The sequence below is a fragment of the Ictidomys tridecemlineatus genome, chromosome 5 (genome assembly GCF_052094955.1).
Source record: "Ictidomys tridecemlineatus isolate mIctTri1 chromosome 5, mIctTri1.hap1, whole genome shotgun sequence".
NCBI lineage: Eukaryota > Metazoa > Chordata > Mammalia > Rodentia > Sciuridae > Ictidomys > Ictidomys tridecemlineatus.
The window spans coordinates 90,260,660-90,278,122 of NC_135481.1; the positions used below are offsets into that span (position 1 = coordinate 90,260,660).

General features: G+C 41.7%; 2 protein-coding genes and 1 non-coding gene across 11 annotated transcripts in view; 1 reads left to right on the top strand and 2 right to left on the bottom strand.

Annotated features, from left to right (window-relative positions):
• The first annotated feature begins 405 nt into the window (after positions 1-405).
• Homez (homeobox and leucine zipper encoding) lies at positions 406-15,164 on the top strand. Of its 4 annotated transcripts, none has more exons than XM_021735584.3 (2): positions 406-425; positions 12,431-15,164. In XM_021735584.3, exon 2 carries the CDS (start codon positions 12,463-12,465, stop codon positions 14,026-14,028), a length of 1,566 nt encoding a protein of 521 aa, XP_021591259.2. In that variant the 5' UTR covers positions 406-425; positions 12,431-12,462; the 3' UTR covers positions 14,029-15,164. The 4 variants fall into 4 exon arrangements, with proteins under 4 accessions (XP_021591259.2, XP_040130655.1, XP_013219978.1 ...); XM_040274721.2 differs by lacking the exon at positions 406-425 and adding an exon at positions 4,595-4,690 and having other exon boundaries at positions 12,429-15,164; XM_013364524.4 differs by lacking the exon at positions 406-425 and adding an exon at positions 4,711-4,863.
• Positions 639-711, bottom strand: Trnat-agu (transfer RNA threonine (anticodon AGU)). The gene has a single exon. It is a non-coding gene; the product is annotated as a tRNA-Thr (tRNA).
• Rnf212b (ring finger protein 212B) overlaps positions 14,757-17,463 on the bottom strand; it is a 35,950-nt gene continuing 33,243 nt past the window's right edge. For 4 of the 6 annotated variants that reach the window (XM_078050334.1, XM_078050333.1, XM_078050331.1 and 1 more), the window contains one exon: positions 14,757-16,314. In XM_078050334.1, coding sequence (XP_077906460.1) covers positions 16,249-16,314 — 66 coding nt within the window. In that variant the 3' untranslated portion in view covers positions 14,757-16,248. The remainder of the gene's footprint in view (positions 16,315-17,463) is intronic. The other 2 variants (XR_013439079.1, XR_013439078.1) reach the window with 1 other exon arrangement.

Here is a 17,463-nt window from a genome sequence, read left to right on the forward strand (position 1 = left end):
AAGAAACCATCTGCGTTGTATTCTGCCCCTTAAACATTGAAAGGGAAGATTAAAGCCCCTTGCTTATCAAGGGCAACCCAAAAATAAAGGATGAGGAATATGTAGAAAAGCAAGAACCTCTGTCTGACCCATAATGGAATGATAAAAATAAATATCAAAGTACTTGCACAAAAGATCAAGTTCTAACAAGATTGACTCCCACATCACCTGAATGATGGAAGAATCCAGTTACTCACAAGGTAATGAGACAACAATGTTCCTCATAGGGAAGCACCAGCTGGAGCATAATCAGATGCCTCCTCATTACATCATAATGGCCAAGTTGTGATGTCACTGCAGAGCACCTACTTTTTCTTGGATATTGTAAGTGAAACCTGATATGTTGAAGGGAAGAGTCAGCATGAGGAGCAGGCACCCAAGGAGAGGTGAGTGTGGAGCTGTTCAGAGGTTCTCTCCATAAATTATTGCCTAGGGGCTCTGTGGCCCTGACCTCCTAATTTAGCCATAGATTTGTCTGAACCCTTTCTTTCACAAACAACTTCAATGCAGCCTTTGCTAATCTAAGTTTACCCCAAATTCTTTTTTTTTAATTTCTTTTAGTTGTACACAATACCTTTGTTTTTCATTTATTTATTTTTATGTGGTGCTGAGGATCGAACCCAGGGCCTCTCACGCACTAGGCGAGCACTCTACCACTGAGCCACAACCCCAGCCCATACCCCAAATTCTTAATACTCATACTTCTGTCTAGTTAGCCCTCTTGCTTCCTGTAACATGTTACTTTAGTATTTTCTAGAAGTCAAGATACAGAATGCTGGAGCACAGTTCCCCTAATTGTGTAGAAACTCACCATATCCATTTGGATAGTACCAGGGATAGATTCAGTTTTCTGGATGCCTGAGGATACAATTTTTTTGGAGCCCCTTTTAAGAAAAAGTAAATACAAAATCACAAATTTCTCATTTAAAAAATAGACAAGTATTTTTTAAATGAGAAAAGATCTCAAGAAATTGGAATTTTTAAAAATTGCCAAAAAATTATCTGCCTGGAAAACCTATACAATTTTTTCTATAATTCTTTTTTTGAGATACACACTCTTTAATAGCCTTTTCATATCTTTTTTTTTTTTTTAATCCGATTCTGGGGAATGAACCCAGGGACACTGAACCACATCCCCAACCCTTATTTGTATTTTATTTAGAGACAGGGTCTCATTGAGTTGCTTAGGGCCTCGCTAAATTGCTAAGGCTTGAAATCCTTCTGCCTCAGCCTCCCAAGCCACTGGGATTACAGGTATGTGCCCAGCTCATATCATTATATATTATATAAAGTTTCCTATAAAGAAGCTAGGTGCAGTGGCACGTGCCTGTAATCCCAGCTACTTGGGAAGTTGAGGCAGGAGGATTGAAAATTCGAGGTCATCCTGGACAATTTAGCAAGGCCCTGTCAAAAAAAAGGGAAAGAGCGGTGAGTGTAGCACATTAGTAGTAGAGTGTCCCTAGGTTTAATCACTAGTACCACAAAAATAAGTAAAATAAAAAGGATTGGGGCTGTAACTCAGAGGTACAGTATTTGCCTAGCATGCAGAAGCCCCTAGGTAACTCCCCAGTACTGGGAAGGGAAAAAAAAGGAAAAAGAAAATTCAGTCTTCTTAGCATAATCATATTTTATAAATTCTTGAAAATTTAGAAAAGTTTTATCTTCACACTTTGTGGGGTTTTTGTTATTTTTAAATTTTTTTTCCAGCACTGGGGATTGAACCCAGGGGCACTCCACCATTGAGCTACATCATGGGATCTTTTTTTATTTTTGAAAACAGGGTCTTGCCCAGGGAACCTTGAACTTGAATCTTTCTGCCTCAGTCTCCCTTGTAGTTGAGATTACAACCACCATGCCTAGCTATAAATGACTATTACAAAAACCTTTAGGATTTTTTTCTTTCTTTTTTTTTTTTAAGAGAGAGAGAATTTTAATATTTATTTTTTAGTTTTTGGTGGACACAACATCTTTGTATGTGGTGCTGAGGATCGAACCCGGGCTGCACGCATGCCAGGTGAGTGCGCTACCGCTTGAGCCACATCCCCAGCCCAGGATTTTTTTCAAACTTGGAAAAATTTCTATGAAATTTCTTTCAGAAATATGATGTAAGATTTTGGAGTATTTTAAATTTGCAATGACTAATTGAGTCTTTGAATTGATGACATTATTCTTGGAAGCTATGTATTAGTTTTCTAGGACTGCTGTAATGAAACAGCACAGACTGAGTGGCTTAAACAGAAATCTGTTGCATCAAGGTATTGATATTATTCTGAGGCCTCTTGCATTGTCTTGAAGATAGCCCTCTTCCATACATCTTCATGTGATCTCTCCTCTGTGCATATGTTAGACCAAGACGCAAGAAAAGACCACTGACTAATTAAAATCAAATTAAAGCAAGCTTATTATTTCAACCTGCCGGGCTGCCTCTCCACCCAAGCTGCCTCTCCCACCCAAAACCGTGGGAACAAGATAGCAGCTGCAGCTTTCCTGCAGCCCAGCTTTATAGCCTAGCAAGTTACACAAAGGGGGGTTACAGATAACAAAACTCTGATGAGCATAACACAAATGGTAGTTTACATTTTTGCTGGCCCCAACATCAGAATTTATGAGGGTCATTAGAGCCTCAGAAAGGGTCATTATCTGGCCAGGGAAGGCCAATATTTATGAGATGTCACTAAAGTTTCAGAGAAGGCTGCTATCTGGCCAGAGAGCCGGGCATGGGTGAGTTCAAGGCACAGGCAGGCATTCCAAGCAGGTTCAGAATTTGCAGTAATTTATAGTAAAGCCAAAATTAGCTTTTCATGGCTTTGTGGTGAGATGGCTCCCAATTTTAAAAGAAAATCAGGTTGGGTCTATCACATACTTAATTTATTAGACATTTAGACATTTCTATGTCTAAATTTCCTCTTCTGGGCAACAGTCATATTGTATTAGAACCTACCCTAAAGACTTCATTTTAACTTATTTTTAAAGATCTTATGTCCAGATAGTTACATTCTGAGGCACTGGAGGTTACTACTTTAACATGAGCTTAGTGGGTACACAGTTCAGTCTATAGTACTATACCTACATGCAGATAATTTATTCACAAAAGCAACTACAAACCATGTTATATACCAGCTAAACCCAAAGTGTATCCCCATCTCAGCTTCCTTAGCCAATCCCCAAATGTCCATGGCTTCTCTACTGCCAACTAACAAAAGGGGAAATGTGATGCAGGGGAAGTCAGAAAGGAAAGAGACATCAATCTTTATTTTTTGGTACCAGGGATTGAACCCAGTGGTGCATAACCATTGATGAGCCACATCCCCAGCTCTTTTTATTTTTTGTTTTGAGACAGGATCTCACTAAGTTGCTTAAAGCCTTACTAAGTGTCTGAGGCTGGCCTAGAACTTGCAATTCTCCTGCCTTAGCCTCCCAGTCTCTGGGATTACAGGTGTGTACTACAACACCTGGCTTTGAGACATCAATCTTAATCAATTACAGTTTAAATATATTTAAAATTTTACAAAAACTAACAGCCTCATTAACAGATTGTTGGGTCTCCTCCAGTACCTTGGAAGATGGACATTAACATCTCTATATTGAGGATGACATGAATCCTCTTTCTTCAGCACAAATTCCTGGAAAAGCTGGGTGGGTTATTGTCTTGCTAAAGGTGGGATCCTCTGTTCAATTATTAGAGTCTAGACCTCTTCCTATTGTCCACTTTACCACCCTCTCCACTGAGTCTTCTAAATCTACAGGGTGGACTAAGGAGATTGCTCAGTGATAAGAGTGCTTGCATAGCATGCATGTTGTTGTTTTTGCTCTACAAAAACAACAACAAAAACAAAAAATACCTGCATAAAAATCATTGAGGTGAAACTCACAAGAAAGAAGCTTCAGTCTGCACTTCAGAAGTGGATCAGAGGAGTGACTTCCTATAACGAATTCTTCCCTCTCTTGCCACTCCTGACTCTTGAGAATGTGTCTTCAGAAAAGAAAGTTGACAAAGTTGTCTGTCTTTTACAACTCCAGGCCCATGAACTGCAATGCCCAGAATGACTTACCAAACCCTCCAGGTCAGGCGCTTAGTTCTCACAGGCAATTCTGCCTAGCTTTTCAGCCAAACAAGCATGAATTCTTCCCAGTTAATCCAGTCTAATAAAATGCTTGGATTATGAGAGAATGACCTCTCCACTAGTAACAGAATTGCTGCTACCTAAAATGTTTTCCCTTCATTACATATGAACTAATGGGTCACGGAAATAATTGTGATTTAGGAGAAAGTCTTTTAGATACCACTAATTGCCGCAGTCTGGCTGGGCACAATTCAGGAGCCACTTATCAAGCACCCGAACTTTATTTTTAGCAAGCACACCTCCGGCACTTTCTCCGAGCAGCTCAACTGGCACTCTTCCCGCTCCTAAGGCCGATTGGCTAGGTCGAATGGGCGGAGCCAAAGAGTCCCCCAATGAGCAGCTCCGTGGTCTGAAAGGGCAGGGAAGTAGCCCAATGAGCTTCACCGAAGAGGAGCCAATCAGCTGGAAATTTGCTGGGGCTGCAGTGAGCCAATCAGCTGGAAGTTTGCTGTGGCCACTTTGGCTGCGGCTCTCTACAACTAATCCTGAATCAAACCTCAGGGGATCAAGAGTTTCTAGCCTTAAAGATGAGTGTATATGTCTTTCTATTGGTTACCCCATATTTCTGCCCGATATTAGTTTGAAGGAAGTAGGATGGCTGTTAGAAATTGCTATTGTTACCAAATGTAATGAGGAGGGTTGGGGAGGCAGGGGCAAAGAAGGGGATAGCAATAGAAAATAAAGCTCAGCGCTGAAGCAGGTAAGTTTAAGATGTCTGGCAACCCTGAAAGAGCTCTAAGACTGAGTGGAACAATGAAGAACGAAAAGTAGTTTTGTGGTTGGTTTTGGGAGACATGTAAGGAGAGGGAAGTTGTGAGGTCTGAGAATATAGGGCAAAGTCTGAAGTTTTCTATTAAATGACCTAAATAGGCAAGATGGGGCTTTTTCAAAGACCTATATGAGAATAGATGAGTCATTTCTGAAATTATGGCTTCTACGTTTTAGTCAGAAGGTGGTGAATCCTAAATATATAAATTTTGGCCCAGAATTTCATACTATAAAGGATAATGCTTCATTGAAAACCTCATTTTATTGTCATCCCTCTCTCAATAGTGCAAACCAAGGCACCCAAATATGAGGCAGAGGTCCAGGTCTTCTTTACCAGGACAGGGAGGGAAGCCTGAGAGTTTGGTAGGTCCCAAAGAGGGACCGCTCCAGCACTTAGTCCTTGAGAACACCTGTCTGGTGCCAGTTTGATCCAGGAAGCAGCCCGTCTTTGGGCTCGTTTTTTCGGGTGGCAAGACATCTGATCCACCTCGAGAACAAGTTCCCTGTTGCTTTACACACTTCGCTACAGCTAACGCTGCTGGCGGCGGTTGGGCTCTCTGCTGAGGAAGGCACAGCTCACATGTACCCCGGGGAAGGGGATGTTAAGATCTGCAGAGGGCTTCCCGCAGGAGGAAACAAATGGGAGTTGCTGGTGGTCCAGACAGTTTAGCAAAGGACGTCTCTGGGAGGAAAGTGACTCGTACTCAGAAGGTCCGGTGCGGATAGGTGGAGGGTACCATTCACAGCACTCTGGTACCGGGGGACATCTTCCCTGCCTCACACATCCAATAGCTAACCCTCAGTGGTTCACGTAGCCAATTGCAGACTTCAGCTGAGCTCCACGCAGCCAATGGCCGGCCCGATGCGCTGCGCTGGTGCCCGCCCGCCTGCGACCGCCAATAAGGACTCTGGCCACCTTCGCACCGCCCCACCCATCCGCCCCGCCTCCAAGTCGCTAGAGCAGAGAGGGCAGGGCCAGGGACGCTCTTGGGGCGGGGGTAGTGGGGGGGACAGTCAGGTCCTGGCCCTCCGCGCGGGTGGGCTCGGAGCAGGCCGCACGGGGCAGCAGCATCACTCCCATCTGGAGGCTCTCTGCCCTGTTCCCCTCTTACCCACCCACACCCGGCCCGTGGTGCGAGGCTGGGAGCCGCCGCCCGGGCTGGACCGCGGTGAGTGATCCCCAGCCCCTCGGACTTCCCTTCCTAGCCGGTGTACAATCTCCGACCCTCAGAGCCCCATTCTCCTCGAGGAGAATAGTAGGTTCGAAGTCGTCCGATTCTCTCCGCTTTCTTCTCTGGACTTTTTGATTCCTCCTGTTGTAACGGGGGAGAAGGGGGTGTGTAGGGAGGAGGGGAAGGTTGGGTTGGGACGCCCTTGGAGAGGAAAGGATTGAGATTCGCTTGCCTCCTGGGGCTCACCATCCCAAGTGTAGCAACTTTTTGTTCTCTGACCCAGTTCAGAGCCTTCTAGAGAGCTTGTGAAATGGAGGATAGGAGAAACGTTTCCTTCCCAGGCCTTCCCTCCCACCCCATCCCCATGACTACCTCAACACACGTACAGAACCTGAATTTACTTCTGGGGAGCAGTGGCCTTCGGGAATGAAAGGTTTAGAAGAAGCTGCCCCTTCTTACTACCGTGCCCAGCTGTAGTCAGAAAACCAACCAGGAAACTGAGAGTCCGAGTCCTCAGAGGTTCCTGGTGTTGCGTACTAGTCTGAGACTTCTAAACTGAAAGAAGACTAAAGCTGAGACCCGTTTGGGCCCAAATCAGGAGATCTTTTTTTATCCTATGAGCCTCCTTTATCATTCATCTGAAGACCTTTTATATGATTAGACAGATAGATGGCAGTAACTGAAAAAGTTGGGAAGTTAAAAATAATGCATACATATCTTATTTATTATAATTCAAAGTACATTCGTTTCACAGGCCTTTTGGTGTAGTGCTGAGGCTTTTTTGTGTTAAGTCTGCTGACTGGAGTACCCAATTACCTTTTTAGTATTAACTACACAAGGGACTCTTCAAACCTGGCTGCATCCTGAGAATTTTATAATGTATGGATGCCTGACCCCCAACCCGGAGTAATTAAATCAGAGTAGGGAAGAGAGTGGCCTGGTTTTTAATTTTCCCAGGTAATTCTAGGATGCAGTCTGGGATGAGAACTAAACACTTTGATCATCTATGACTTTCAGTTTTGGATTCTTTAAATGACATGAAATTAGACACTTAGGAAGCAATCTAAGTGAAGAATACTTTTGAGATGTTTGTCTCATATCCAGTCTTGCCTACTCCTAACTTATCAGTGTTTAAATGTATACTCTCCTTGTATTATCTCTCTCCAAAGCACTTGACCCTAGTTTTCTTATAGGACAGGGTTTTTTTGTTTGTTTGTTTTGGTACTGGGAATTGAACCTAGGGGGCACTTAACCACTGAACCACATCCTTTTATTTTTTATTTTGACAGAGTCTCACTGAGTTCCTTAGGGCCTAAATTGCTGAGGCTGGTCTGAAATTTGTGATTCTCCTGCCTCAGTTTCCCAATTTGCTGGGATTACACATGGATGCCCAGCTATAGGAACAGCTTTTTTGTTTTTGTTGTTGTTGTTGGTATTGGGGATTGAACTCGGGGCACTCGACTACTGAGCCACATCCCCAGCCCTATTTTGTATTTTATTTAGAGGCAGGGACTCACTGAGTTGCTTAGTGCCTCGCTTTTGCTGAAGCTGGCTTTGAACTTGCAATCCACCTGCCTCAGCTTCCCAAACTGCAAGGATTACAGGCATGCACCATATAGGAACAGTTTTTAATGTAGTATTTTTCATCATATGATGTGATGTTTAGTTACATTATCTCATGTATGTATGTACACACACACACACATTGAGCAACAGAAGTTTTGTTGGAGTCACAATGCTGTTCCAAGCACAGACTGAATGAAATCAATGATTTTGGTGCACTAAAAAGCAGCCTACTAACCTCTACTACCCAGTTACAACTTGTGGGTATTGGTTGAATGACCTACAAGTTCAGTAGGTCATTTAAACACCCTTTTCACTCTCTCCAGCTGATACTATGAATACCCTGTGACCCTTCTAAATCAAGTGGAATTCTTATGGATCTTTTCCTGTTCATGCACATCAAGCTGCTTGTTTATCTCTAAGCATTTGCCACCACTGCTTTTAATAAAGTTGGAAAGACACAAGGCAGAGGTTCTTTTTTTTTTAATATTTGTTTTTTAGTTAAAGGTGGACACAATATATTTTATATTTTCGTGGTGCTGAGGATTGAATCCAGTGACTCACACATGTTAGGCAAGCGCTGTACCTCTGAGCCACAACCCCAACCCCAAGGCAGAGATTCTTAACCTGACTTCTTGGCTGTCAGTGAACCCTGAGTATGTGAATGTTTATTTTGGGGGAGGAGTTATTTTAACTTTCTAAGGATCTGTAACTTTTATTTGATTCTTATGATCCAAAAAGTTAAGAAGCATATAAGTATCACGAAAAGTCCTTAAAACTACCAAAATACATTTTTAGGTAGTACTTCAAATCTCTGAATACAGATTTTGGGAATTCAGCAGGGTCATATCTAGTTTCCCACTTTAACTGTCTTCCACTTTAACCCATAAGCCTATGTTCAACAGGAAAGTTCCAAAGTCCTCTTTTTTCCTAGGACTGTGTGAACACTGAAGCTTAAGTTAATGCAGCCCTTTCTCTGCCATTTGCTCAGGGATGCAAAAAGCCCAAGGGGAAAAGAAGGGCTTTCTGCATTTTTTATTAGTGACTTAACATACTAGTAGGGCATATCTGGTCTATTTAATAAGGAATAAAATGTAATGATTATTCAGGAGAGATACTTACAAGAACACCTCTGCCCTAGGAGTCCTTCTCCAGCTTTGTTTCCCTTTCTCTATCCAAAATGGAGGCATGAGAATAGATACTACAGAGTCTAAATTTTTTTTTTTTTTGAGGGGGCGGGATGTGCTGGGAATTGACCTCAGGCACTCAACCACTTAGCCATATTCCCCAGCCCTATTTTGTATCTTATTTAGAGACAGGGTCTCACAGAGTTGCATAGCGCCTTGCTGTTGCTGAGGTTGGCTTTGAACTTGCAATCCTTCTGCCTCAGTCTCTGGAGCCACTGGGATTATAGGCATGGGCCACTGCGCCCGGCTTAAATTGTGGTTTTGATTACTGTAGTGCCTGCCCAACTTGCTATAATTCTCATGAGCCACGCTGGTGGTAGTTTCCTGTAGTCCAAAGCCAGATTCTTCCAGGGAATTGCCATCCATATACCTGTGCCTTGATTTAAGCCACCATTTCATTTCAGGAGTTCTTCTATAACTTGAGTTTTATGTAAATGAAAACTGGATGTATGTGTTATTTGTATGAGTGCATGTTACATTAAATATCAAGCTGATGCTATGAGAATCTGAAGTATTCAAACCACATGAATAAAAGCAAAATGCAGGGGCTGGAGTTATAGCTCAGAGGTAGAGCATTTGCCTTATACATGTGAGGCACTGGGTTCGATTCCCAGCACCACATATAAATAAGCAAATAAAGGCCTATCAACAACTAAAAAAAAAGCAAAATGCTTCCTTGTAGGATTATAGCTGTGACTGTCTCATATTCTCATGTCAGTTCTCATCCTCACAAAGGACTAAACTGCTTTATTCCTAGGACTTATGCTATTTTTTATCATATTTAAAGTGTGAATTGGGTGTCCTGATGGAAAAGGACAAAAAAGAGGTTAAGAAGATGTCAAGTATTGCCATCATAAAGTATTCTCCAGCTTGGATTTGATGGTGTTTCTGGGGGAGGGGGACACAATTCTAAATAGCAGTTGACCCCTGGCCATAAAGCAGTGTCTAGGATGAAACTAGAAGGGGAAAGGTGGAGCAATTCATATGGCATTCAAAATGGATTCAAATTTTGGAAGCAATTCTCCCCAAAACTGTGATTTTTCATACATACAGTGCTTGCTTGCCTATCTGTTAAGGCCCTAGGTTCGATCCTCAGACTGCAAAAAGAAAAAAATCATTAAAATTGTAGTTTCCTCCACTGTTAGCTAGAATTTGGATTCTGCAGTCAGACTGAAAAACCATGATTTTAAAGAATACAGTCTTTGCCCCATTTTCCCAAGGGGAGCATTAATTTATATCAGAGTCACCCATGAAGCTGAAGTAATTTTAAAAAGCTCAACTGTATTGGGCCTTTACTTTGTTCTAGGCATAATGTCAAGGGCATTTTTTTTTTTAATTTAGTCAAAAACTTTCCAGGTAGATAACTTTTTTTCTGATGAGAAAATAAGGCTTATAGAGTGGTTAAATAATTTGCCTAAGGACAAACAACATTCTAGAAGTAATGAAGCTGGCAATTAACCTCAAAACTGCCACACCTCAGTCCTCCAGGTCTTCACAGTTACTCTAACCCCTTTCTATTCATAATGCCTAGCAATAGTAGGTGCTTGGTAAAAATATCTAACTGTTCACATATATTCAGCATTGTTTTCCTTTTTTATATGAGGAAACCGAGGCTCACAATTTCAGTATAGTTTTATCAATTTCATCAATTTTAGCTATATGAAATTTTATCAATTTCATATAGCTAAAATTTTAGAAATTGTAGAAACTCATTCTACATAGAGAAAAAGTGGTAGAACTGGGATTTAAACTCAGTTCATTTTTCTTGGGCTTAGGGTGTAGCTCAGTGGTAGAGCACATAATTAGCATGCATAAGGGCCTGGGCTCAATTCCCAATACCCCTAACCCCTCTCCCCAAAATGGATTTCATGTTTTTACCTACCATGTCACACTGTCACCATTTAACCCCCTAAGGTACTATTAAAGCTGTACTGCTTTTAAAATTTGCATGGCATTCGATTTGCTAGATTTAATTATTAAAGGGAATGGCCTCAAGTGCAAAAATGCTTCTGAATTTTTTTCAATTTTAAAGTCCATGGGCCTGGGGGTGTCGTTTGGTGGTAGAGCACTTGCCCAGCACACACAAGAGCTCTGGGTTCAATTCCCAGCACCTCAAAAATAATAGTAATAATAAATAAAATCCCTGATATTACATTGTTGTAACTTTTGGACTTGATATTTATTTTCTCAGTTCATCATGTAACATTTACGTAGAAATCTAACAGATTAGTAGTAATATTTATAAATACAGATGGGATTCTCCTAAGAGGAAAGGGTGATGTGTTACAGGATCTCTCACTCCACATAGGGAAATGAATTAAAATTGTCAACAGAACTTTCTGGGAAATAACCTGAGCAGGTATTTCAGGAATGAAACACAGTTGGGGCTATCCCTGTAGTCCCCACATCCTTAACCCTGGGAGCAGTGCTTCTGCTGGGTATCTTTTGTAAGAGCTGGCTACAATTTATAATGAACCTGTCCACAAGATATTGAGGAGAAAGCTGAACTGAAAAGATACAGCAGGTGGCCTTTTGCCCAACCTGGAGGGGGTTGCCAGTATGGGAAGGAGTTCTCCAGGCTCCCTGGAGAGAGGCTGAGCTGTAGGAAGAGATAAAGGCTGGGGGAGGGGATAACCTTTGTTAAGAGGCTGTTTGGGGGAAGGAAACATTCCCTTTTCCACAAGACCTAAACCCAGGGTGAGGGAGCCCCATTTATCCTAGATCTCTATATTATCATCCTACTTGAGATGGAAAATAATAATAAAGGTTTCTGGTTTGAGTGTAGGGCTTGAAGGTACTACACCTCCCAGAAGGGAAAGAAAAAGAAATGGCTGGGGGCTGGGCAGAGGACAATGCTGTTATACCTTACAGATAGTCATCAGTTATTTTCCCAACCTATCTCTACATTCAAGAGGTAATCATAAATTGTTAGGAGGTGGAGAGTAATAGTTCCTTTTGTTTTTGAGTCTCCTTTTGTGATACCTGTTCCATGAATTTAGAAGGTGAGAGATGGGGGAATAGCTTCCAGAAGCAAAGTTGAATTGGAAAGATAAAAGCTTTATAAGAATAACTTTTAGCCTTTCCACGGGGCATTGGTGGTACACACCTGTAACCCCAGCAATTCTGGAGGATAACAAGTTCCAGGCCAGACTCAGCAATTTAGCAAGACCCTAAGCAACTTAGTAAGACTATCTCAAAAAATATGAAGGGCTGAGGTGTGGTTTAGTGTGGTTAAGCACCCCTGGGTTCAATCTCCAGCACCAAAAAAAAAAAAAAAAAAAAAGCTCTTCCTTTTGAACCTCTATAGATGATTTTCTGTCTTGGTGACAACACTTACTAGTCATGTGACTTGGTATAATTTAAATTCTATGGGCTTTAAAAAAATGGGAATTGTAACAGCTCTCTGACTCCACAAGGTTCTGAAAATTAACGAGAAATTGTTGAAACACTTTAAAAGCAATACAACATGATGCAGATAGAAAGTTAGTTGTTTGGTATCCAACAATTTTTGGTAGAAATTGAGTGATGTGCCAAAAGAGGAGCCTCAGTGATTGAGCTGTTTCTCTTCTTATTACAGCTGTCTCTGAAGGGCACAAATCAGACCGCACCATGCCTCCTAATAAAGAGGCCAGCAGTGTTACTAGCTCACCAGCAGGGCTCATCTGCCTTCCTCCAATTTCTGAGGAGCTACAGCTTGTGTGGACCCAAGCAGCCCAGACCAGTGAGCTAGACAGCAATGAACACCTGCTACAAACCTTCAGCTACTTTCCCTATCCCAGCCTAGCAGACATTGCCCTTCTCTGCCTACGTTATGGGCTACAGATGGAGAAAGTCAAGACTTGGTTCATGGCCCAGCGCCTCCGCTGTGGCATTAGCTGGTCATCTGAAGAAATAGAAGAGACTCGAGCACGAGTGGTATACCATCGGGACCAACTCCACTTCAAATCCCTTCTCTCTTTTACTCATCATGCAGGGCGGCCACCAGAGGAGGTGCCACCTTCTCCAGTGCCACCTTCAGAACAAGTTGGTTTTGGAATAGGCCCTCTGACTTTTAGAGAGCCCCCCCAGATAAAAGGATTGAAGGTAGAACCTGAGGAGTTCTCTCATATATCAACACTGCCACTGAGTCACCAGAAAGCAAAGGAGTCCCTTTTGACACCTGGCAGTGGAACATTCTCCCAATCAGATTTTTGGCAGGATCTTCAAAGTAGTGGCCTCTCTAAGGAACTAGCAGGCAGTGGTCCTGACCACTCACATGGTGTAGGTACTTCTTCCTGGAACCACTCCATAGCTGTCCACCAGTCACGTGCTCTGGATAAGCCCCCATCAATCTCATTACTTGCCAGTAGTTGTAAGGAGGAGTCAGCACCTAGTATGACTCCTTCATCCTCCTCTACCTCCTCTTCTTTCCGGGTACTAGCTAATGGAGCTACTGCCACCTCTAAACCCCTCCAGTCAGTAGGCTATATCCCACAGTCACTCTCACCCAAGGAACAGGCACTACCCCCACATCTGGAGCCAGCCTGGCCTCAAGGGCTACGGCATAACTCAGTACCAGGTAGGGTTGGCTCCACAGACTACCTTTCCCCAGATATGCAACGCCAACGAAAGGCTAAGCGTAAAACCAAAGAGCAGCTGGCTATTCTCAAATCCTTTTTTCTACAGTGCCAATGGGCACGGCGTGAGGATTACCATAAATTGGAACAGATCACTGGTTTACCTCGGCCTGAGATCATTCAGTGGTTTGGTGACACACGCTATGCTTTGAAGCATGGGCAACTAAAATGGTTTCGGGACAATGCAGTACCTGGTGCCCCTAGTTTTCAAGACCCAGCGATTCTTACACCACCGTCAACCCGCTCTTTGAAAGAATGGGCTGAGACACCACCTCTACCAATTCCCCCGCCCCCACCGGATATACGACCTTTGGAGAAGTATTGGGCAGCCCACCAACAGCTACGGGAAATTGATATCCCTCAGCTGAGTCAGGCATCAAGACTTAGCACCCAGCAGGTACTGGATTGGTTTGACTCTCGATTACCTGAGCCAGCTGAGGTGGTAGTTTGTCTAGATGAGGAAGAGGAAGAGGAAGAAGAGGAACTGCCGGAGGATGAGGAGGAAGAGGAAGAGGAAGAAGATGAGGAGGAGGAGGATTATGTGATCATACAGGACTGAGCGAGGGAGGGATTTTGGGAAGGAAAAGATCTGTTACTAAAAGATGAACCAAATTTTAGTAACTTTAAACAAAGAAACTACATTTTTTTAAATTACCTTGTGGCAAAGAATTTAAAAGCTTTTGTATTCTTCAGGGTGGGTGATGGGGTTGTAGTAAGTTGAGGGTGGACCAGGGAGGATGATCATAGTACACAAAATCAGGGATTGGATCAGCAAATAATCCAGTACTCTAGCCACATGTAGAGGAGGCCAAGAACCTGGGTGAGGAAATGTCTCCTGTTCTTGTATAGGCTATTCTTTCCCCTTAATGTACTACAGAAAATAGACCTCAGCTGCACATATATAGGAGGCCTGGAAAGAAGGGGTAAAGAATTCTGACTTAAATAATAATTCTAATGAATCACCAATCCCACCATTTTCCCTGGAATATAAGGCTGTCTTGTACTGTTTCCTTCCTCTCTGAGCACAAATTCTGTATAATGCAGCTAAGATTCTCAATAGGTACCAGGCCTTGTCAGAAATACTCTCTCTTCTTATATCAATTTGATGGCTGTGTGTTTTACCTGCTTCATCACCGAATCACTGGTGGTAAAAATGTTCTCATTTTTTATACTGGGACAGCTTTGTCTTCTACCATTTTATCTTTACAAAATCCCCTCTCTATTAACTATTTGTCTCAGGGTAAATCTTTCCCACAGAGTTTGTAAAAAAGTTTTAATAATAGGTAGTGAATATTTAGTCTGGATATTTATTGGAGGTGAGAATTAGGAGAAGATATCCTTTAAAAAAGTAGAATTACATTATAGAGTGATGGAGAAGAGGGGATGATTTCTCCTGTTCAAAGGAAGGATGGTAGGAAGTTCCAGGTTTGGTTTTACAAACTTGACACAAGCTCCTGTCTAGTTTGACAAAGACTGATTTTTCTTCTTTCCAGCCCCCACCACAACCTCCTTGGCTCAGTTTGCATCCAAAGAGAATTTTCCCTCTCTTAACTGAATTAATTATTGATGTTTTGGAATGATTTTCTTCAGTTGGGATCATATACAAAGCAAAAAGATATCAATGGGTTAACTATCTGAAAATAAGAGTGGAAGCCCCAAATTGCTAGAATAATAATAAAAAAGCCAAAAATAAAATTGTTTCTCTTTTCTCCACTTTACCATGCTTATGGTTTAGAGATTAATGGAGCCAAGTCCATTAACATTTCTGATTTAGGGGCTGGGAGTGTGGTTCAAGTAGTAGAGCACTTTCCTACCATGTGTGAAGCCCTGAGTTTGATCCCCAGCATTGCTTTTAAAAGAGTTCAGGTTTAGTATACATTTTATTATTTGAAGGGGCAGGACTTGAGGTAAACTAAAAGAACAAAAACTAAAAGGCAGTAGGTTGGAATCTGTCACCACACATGTTTTCCAGTGGTCAGATGATAATGATTAAAATTTCTGAGGTCTCAGCAGTGACAGATTCAACAGGTTTGGAGTTAATTCCAGAACATAATGAGTTGCAACAGCCATAAAAGAGCATCTACTTAATTATCTATATCTTCCAATAAGCTGTATATCTGTTTCTCCAATTATTTTAACAAAGGAAAATCAACATATTTAATAGTAAATAGGTGTAGAGAAACAAAAAATAGGAAAAGCATAATAGGGTAAGAACAAGAGTTGGTACTTGATAACATGGGCATGGTAAAATATACCCAAAGCTAAAAAATGAAATCCAGAAATGAAACAAGTTGATGAATATATTATCCAGTCTCCTCACTTCCAAGCATGATGCCAAAAATTAATTTTATAGCCTTAGTTTCAAATTGGTTTTTTTTTTTTTTTAGAGAGAGAGAGAGAATTTTTTAATATTATTTTTTTAGTTTTCGGCGGACTCAACATGTTTGTTTGTATGTGGTGCTGAGGATAGAACCCGGGCCGCATGCATGTCAGGCGAGCGCACTACCACTTGAGCCACATCCCTAGCCCCCTTAGTTTCAAATTGTTAGGAAATGAAAGGAGTAATGTACTTTCTCGGGGAGAAACATCATTAGTCTTATTTAGACCTGACCACTTTCCTGAGAGGTAATATCAAGTATAAAGATCAAAAGGAAATAAGGTACAGAATGAAACCAGGAAACAAAACAGGGGCACATTTCCAAGGTCATCTCTGCTAATGAGTACTGGATACTACAGTCCATCCTTCAGCAATATGTATAGATCAGACCTTGATGATGGCTTATCTGGAAGTGGTCCATTCTTCTCTCTCCCTGGCTAATCCCATCTGCCTCTGTTGGTAGAGTGTCTGCAGCAAAGAACAAGAAGGCAGATTTGAGTGTTTATAAACAACAGAAAAGGGTAATAAGACCCTGTTAAGCTATTACATGAAGTTTATTGGGACATAAACCACCCCTGTTGCTTCCCCCATGACTTTTCCCCATTGCATAAAGATTAAGCTTTCCAAACAGGTTTGTACATTTTGTGTGACAAGGTCTCTTTGAGTATTTCAATGGTTTATACTAATGACAAATATTTGAAAATCAAACTATTTTGGAAGATCTGGAACATATGACTACCATACCCAAAGATGTTTACCAAGAGGGTAGATTTTTTTTTTTTTTTTTTTTGGTATTGCGGATTGAACCCAGAGGCCCTTTACCACTGAGCCACCTCCCTACATCCCTAGCCTGTTTTTTTATTTTGAGATAGGGTCTCACTAAATTGCTGAAGCTAGCCTTGTACTTGCTATTCTGCCTCAGCTTTCTGAATTGCTGGGATTACAGGGATGCATCATCACACCCAGCAAGAAGGTAGAATTCTTATGCCTCTGGGAGGATGCACTTTCTTCAAAAACTTTTTTTTTTTTTAATATTTATTTTTTACTCTTCGTTGGATGGAACCCAGGGCCTCGCCCGTGCTAGGTGAGCACTCTATCACTGAGCTACAACACCAGCCCCAAAAACTATTTTTAAAAACTTTTTCAGGGGCTGGGGATGTGGCTCAAGCAGTAGCGCGCTCGCCTGGAATGCGTGTGGCCCGGGTTCGATCCTCAGCACCACATACAAACAAAGATGTTGTGTCCCCCGAGAACTAAAAAATAAATATTAAAAAAAAAAAAAACTTTTTCAAGTTTTTAAGTAGATTAGGCCAGGTACACACCTGAAATCCTAGCAACTTGGGAGGCTGAAGCAGAAGTATTACAAGTTTGAAAGCATCCTTAACAATTTATAGAGGCCCTAAGCAGCTTAGACCCTGTCTCAAAATTAAAAAACAAAACAAAGAAGCCCCAACTTCAATAAGTAATTCATTGTCAATCTTTTATTTCTCTTCCACTGCCTGTTCTACTAAATTACATTAAAACAAAATCCAGACATCATATAACTTCCCACCATACAAAATTTTATATGTATCTACATAAAATAAAAACAATAACAATGTCATATTTTTAAAAATA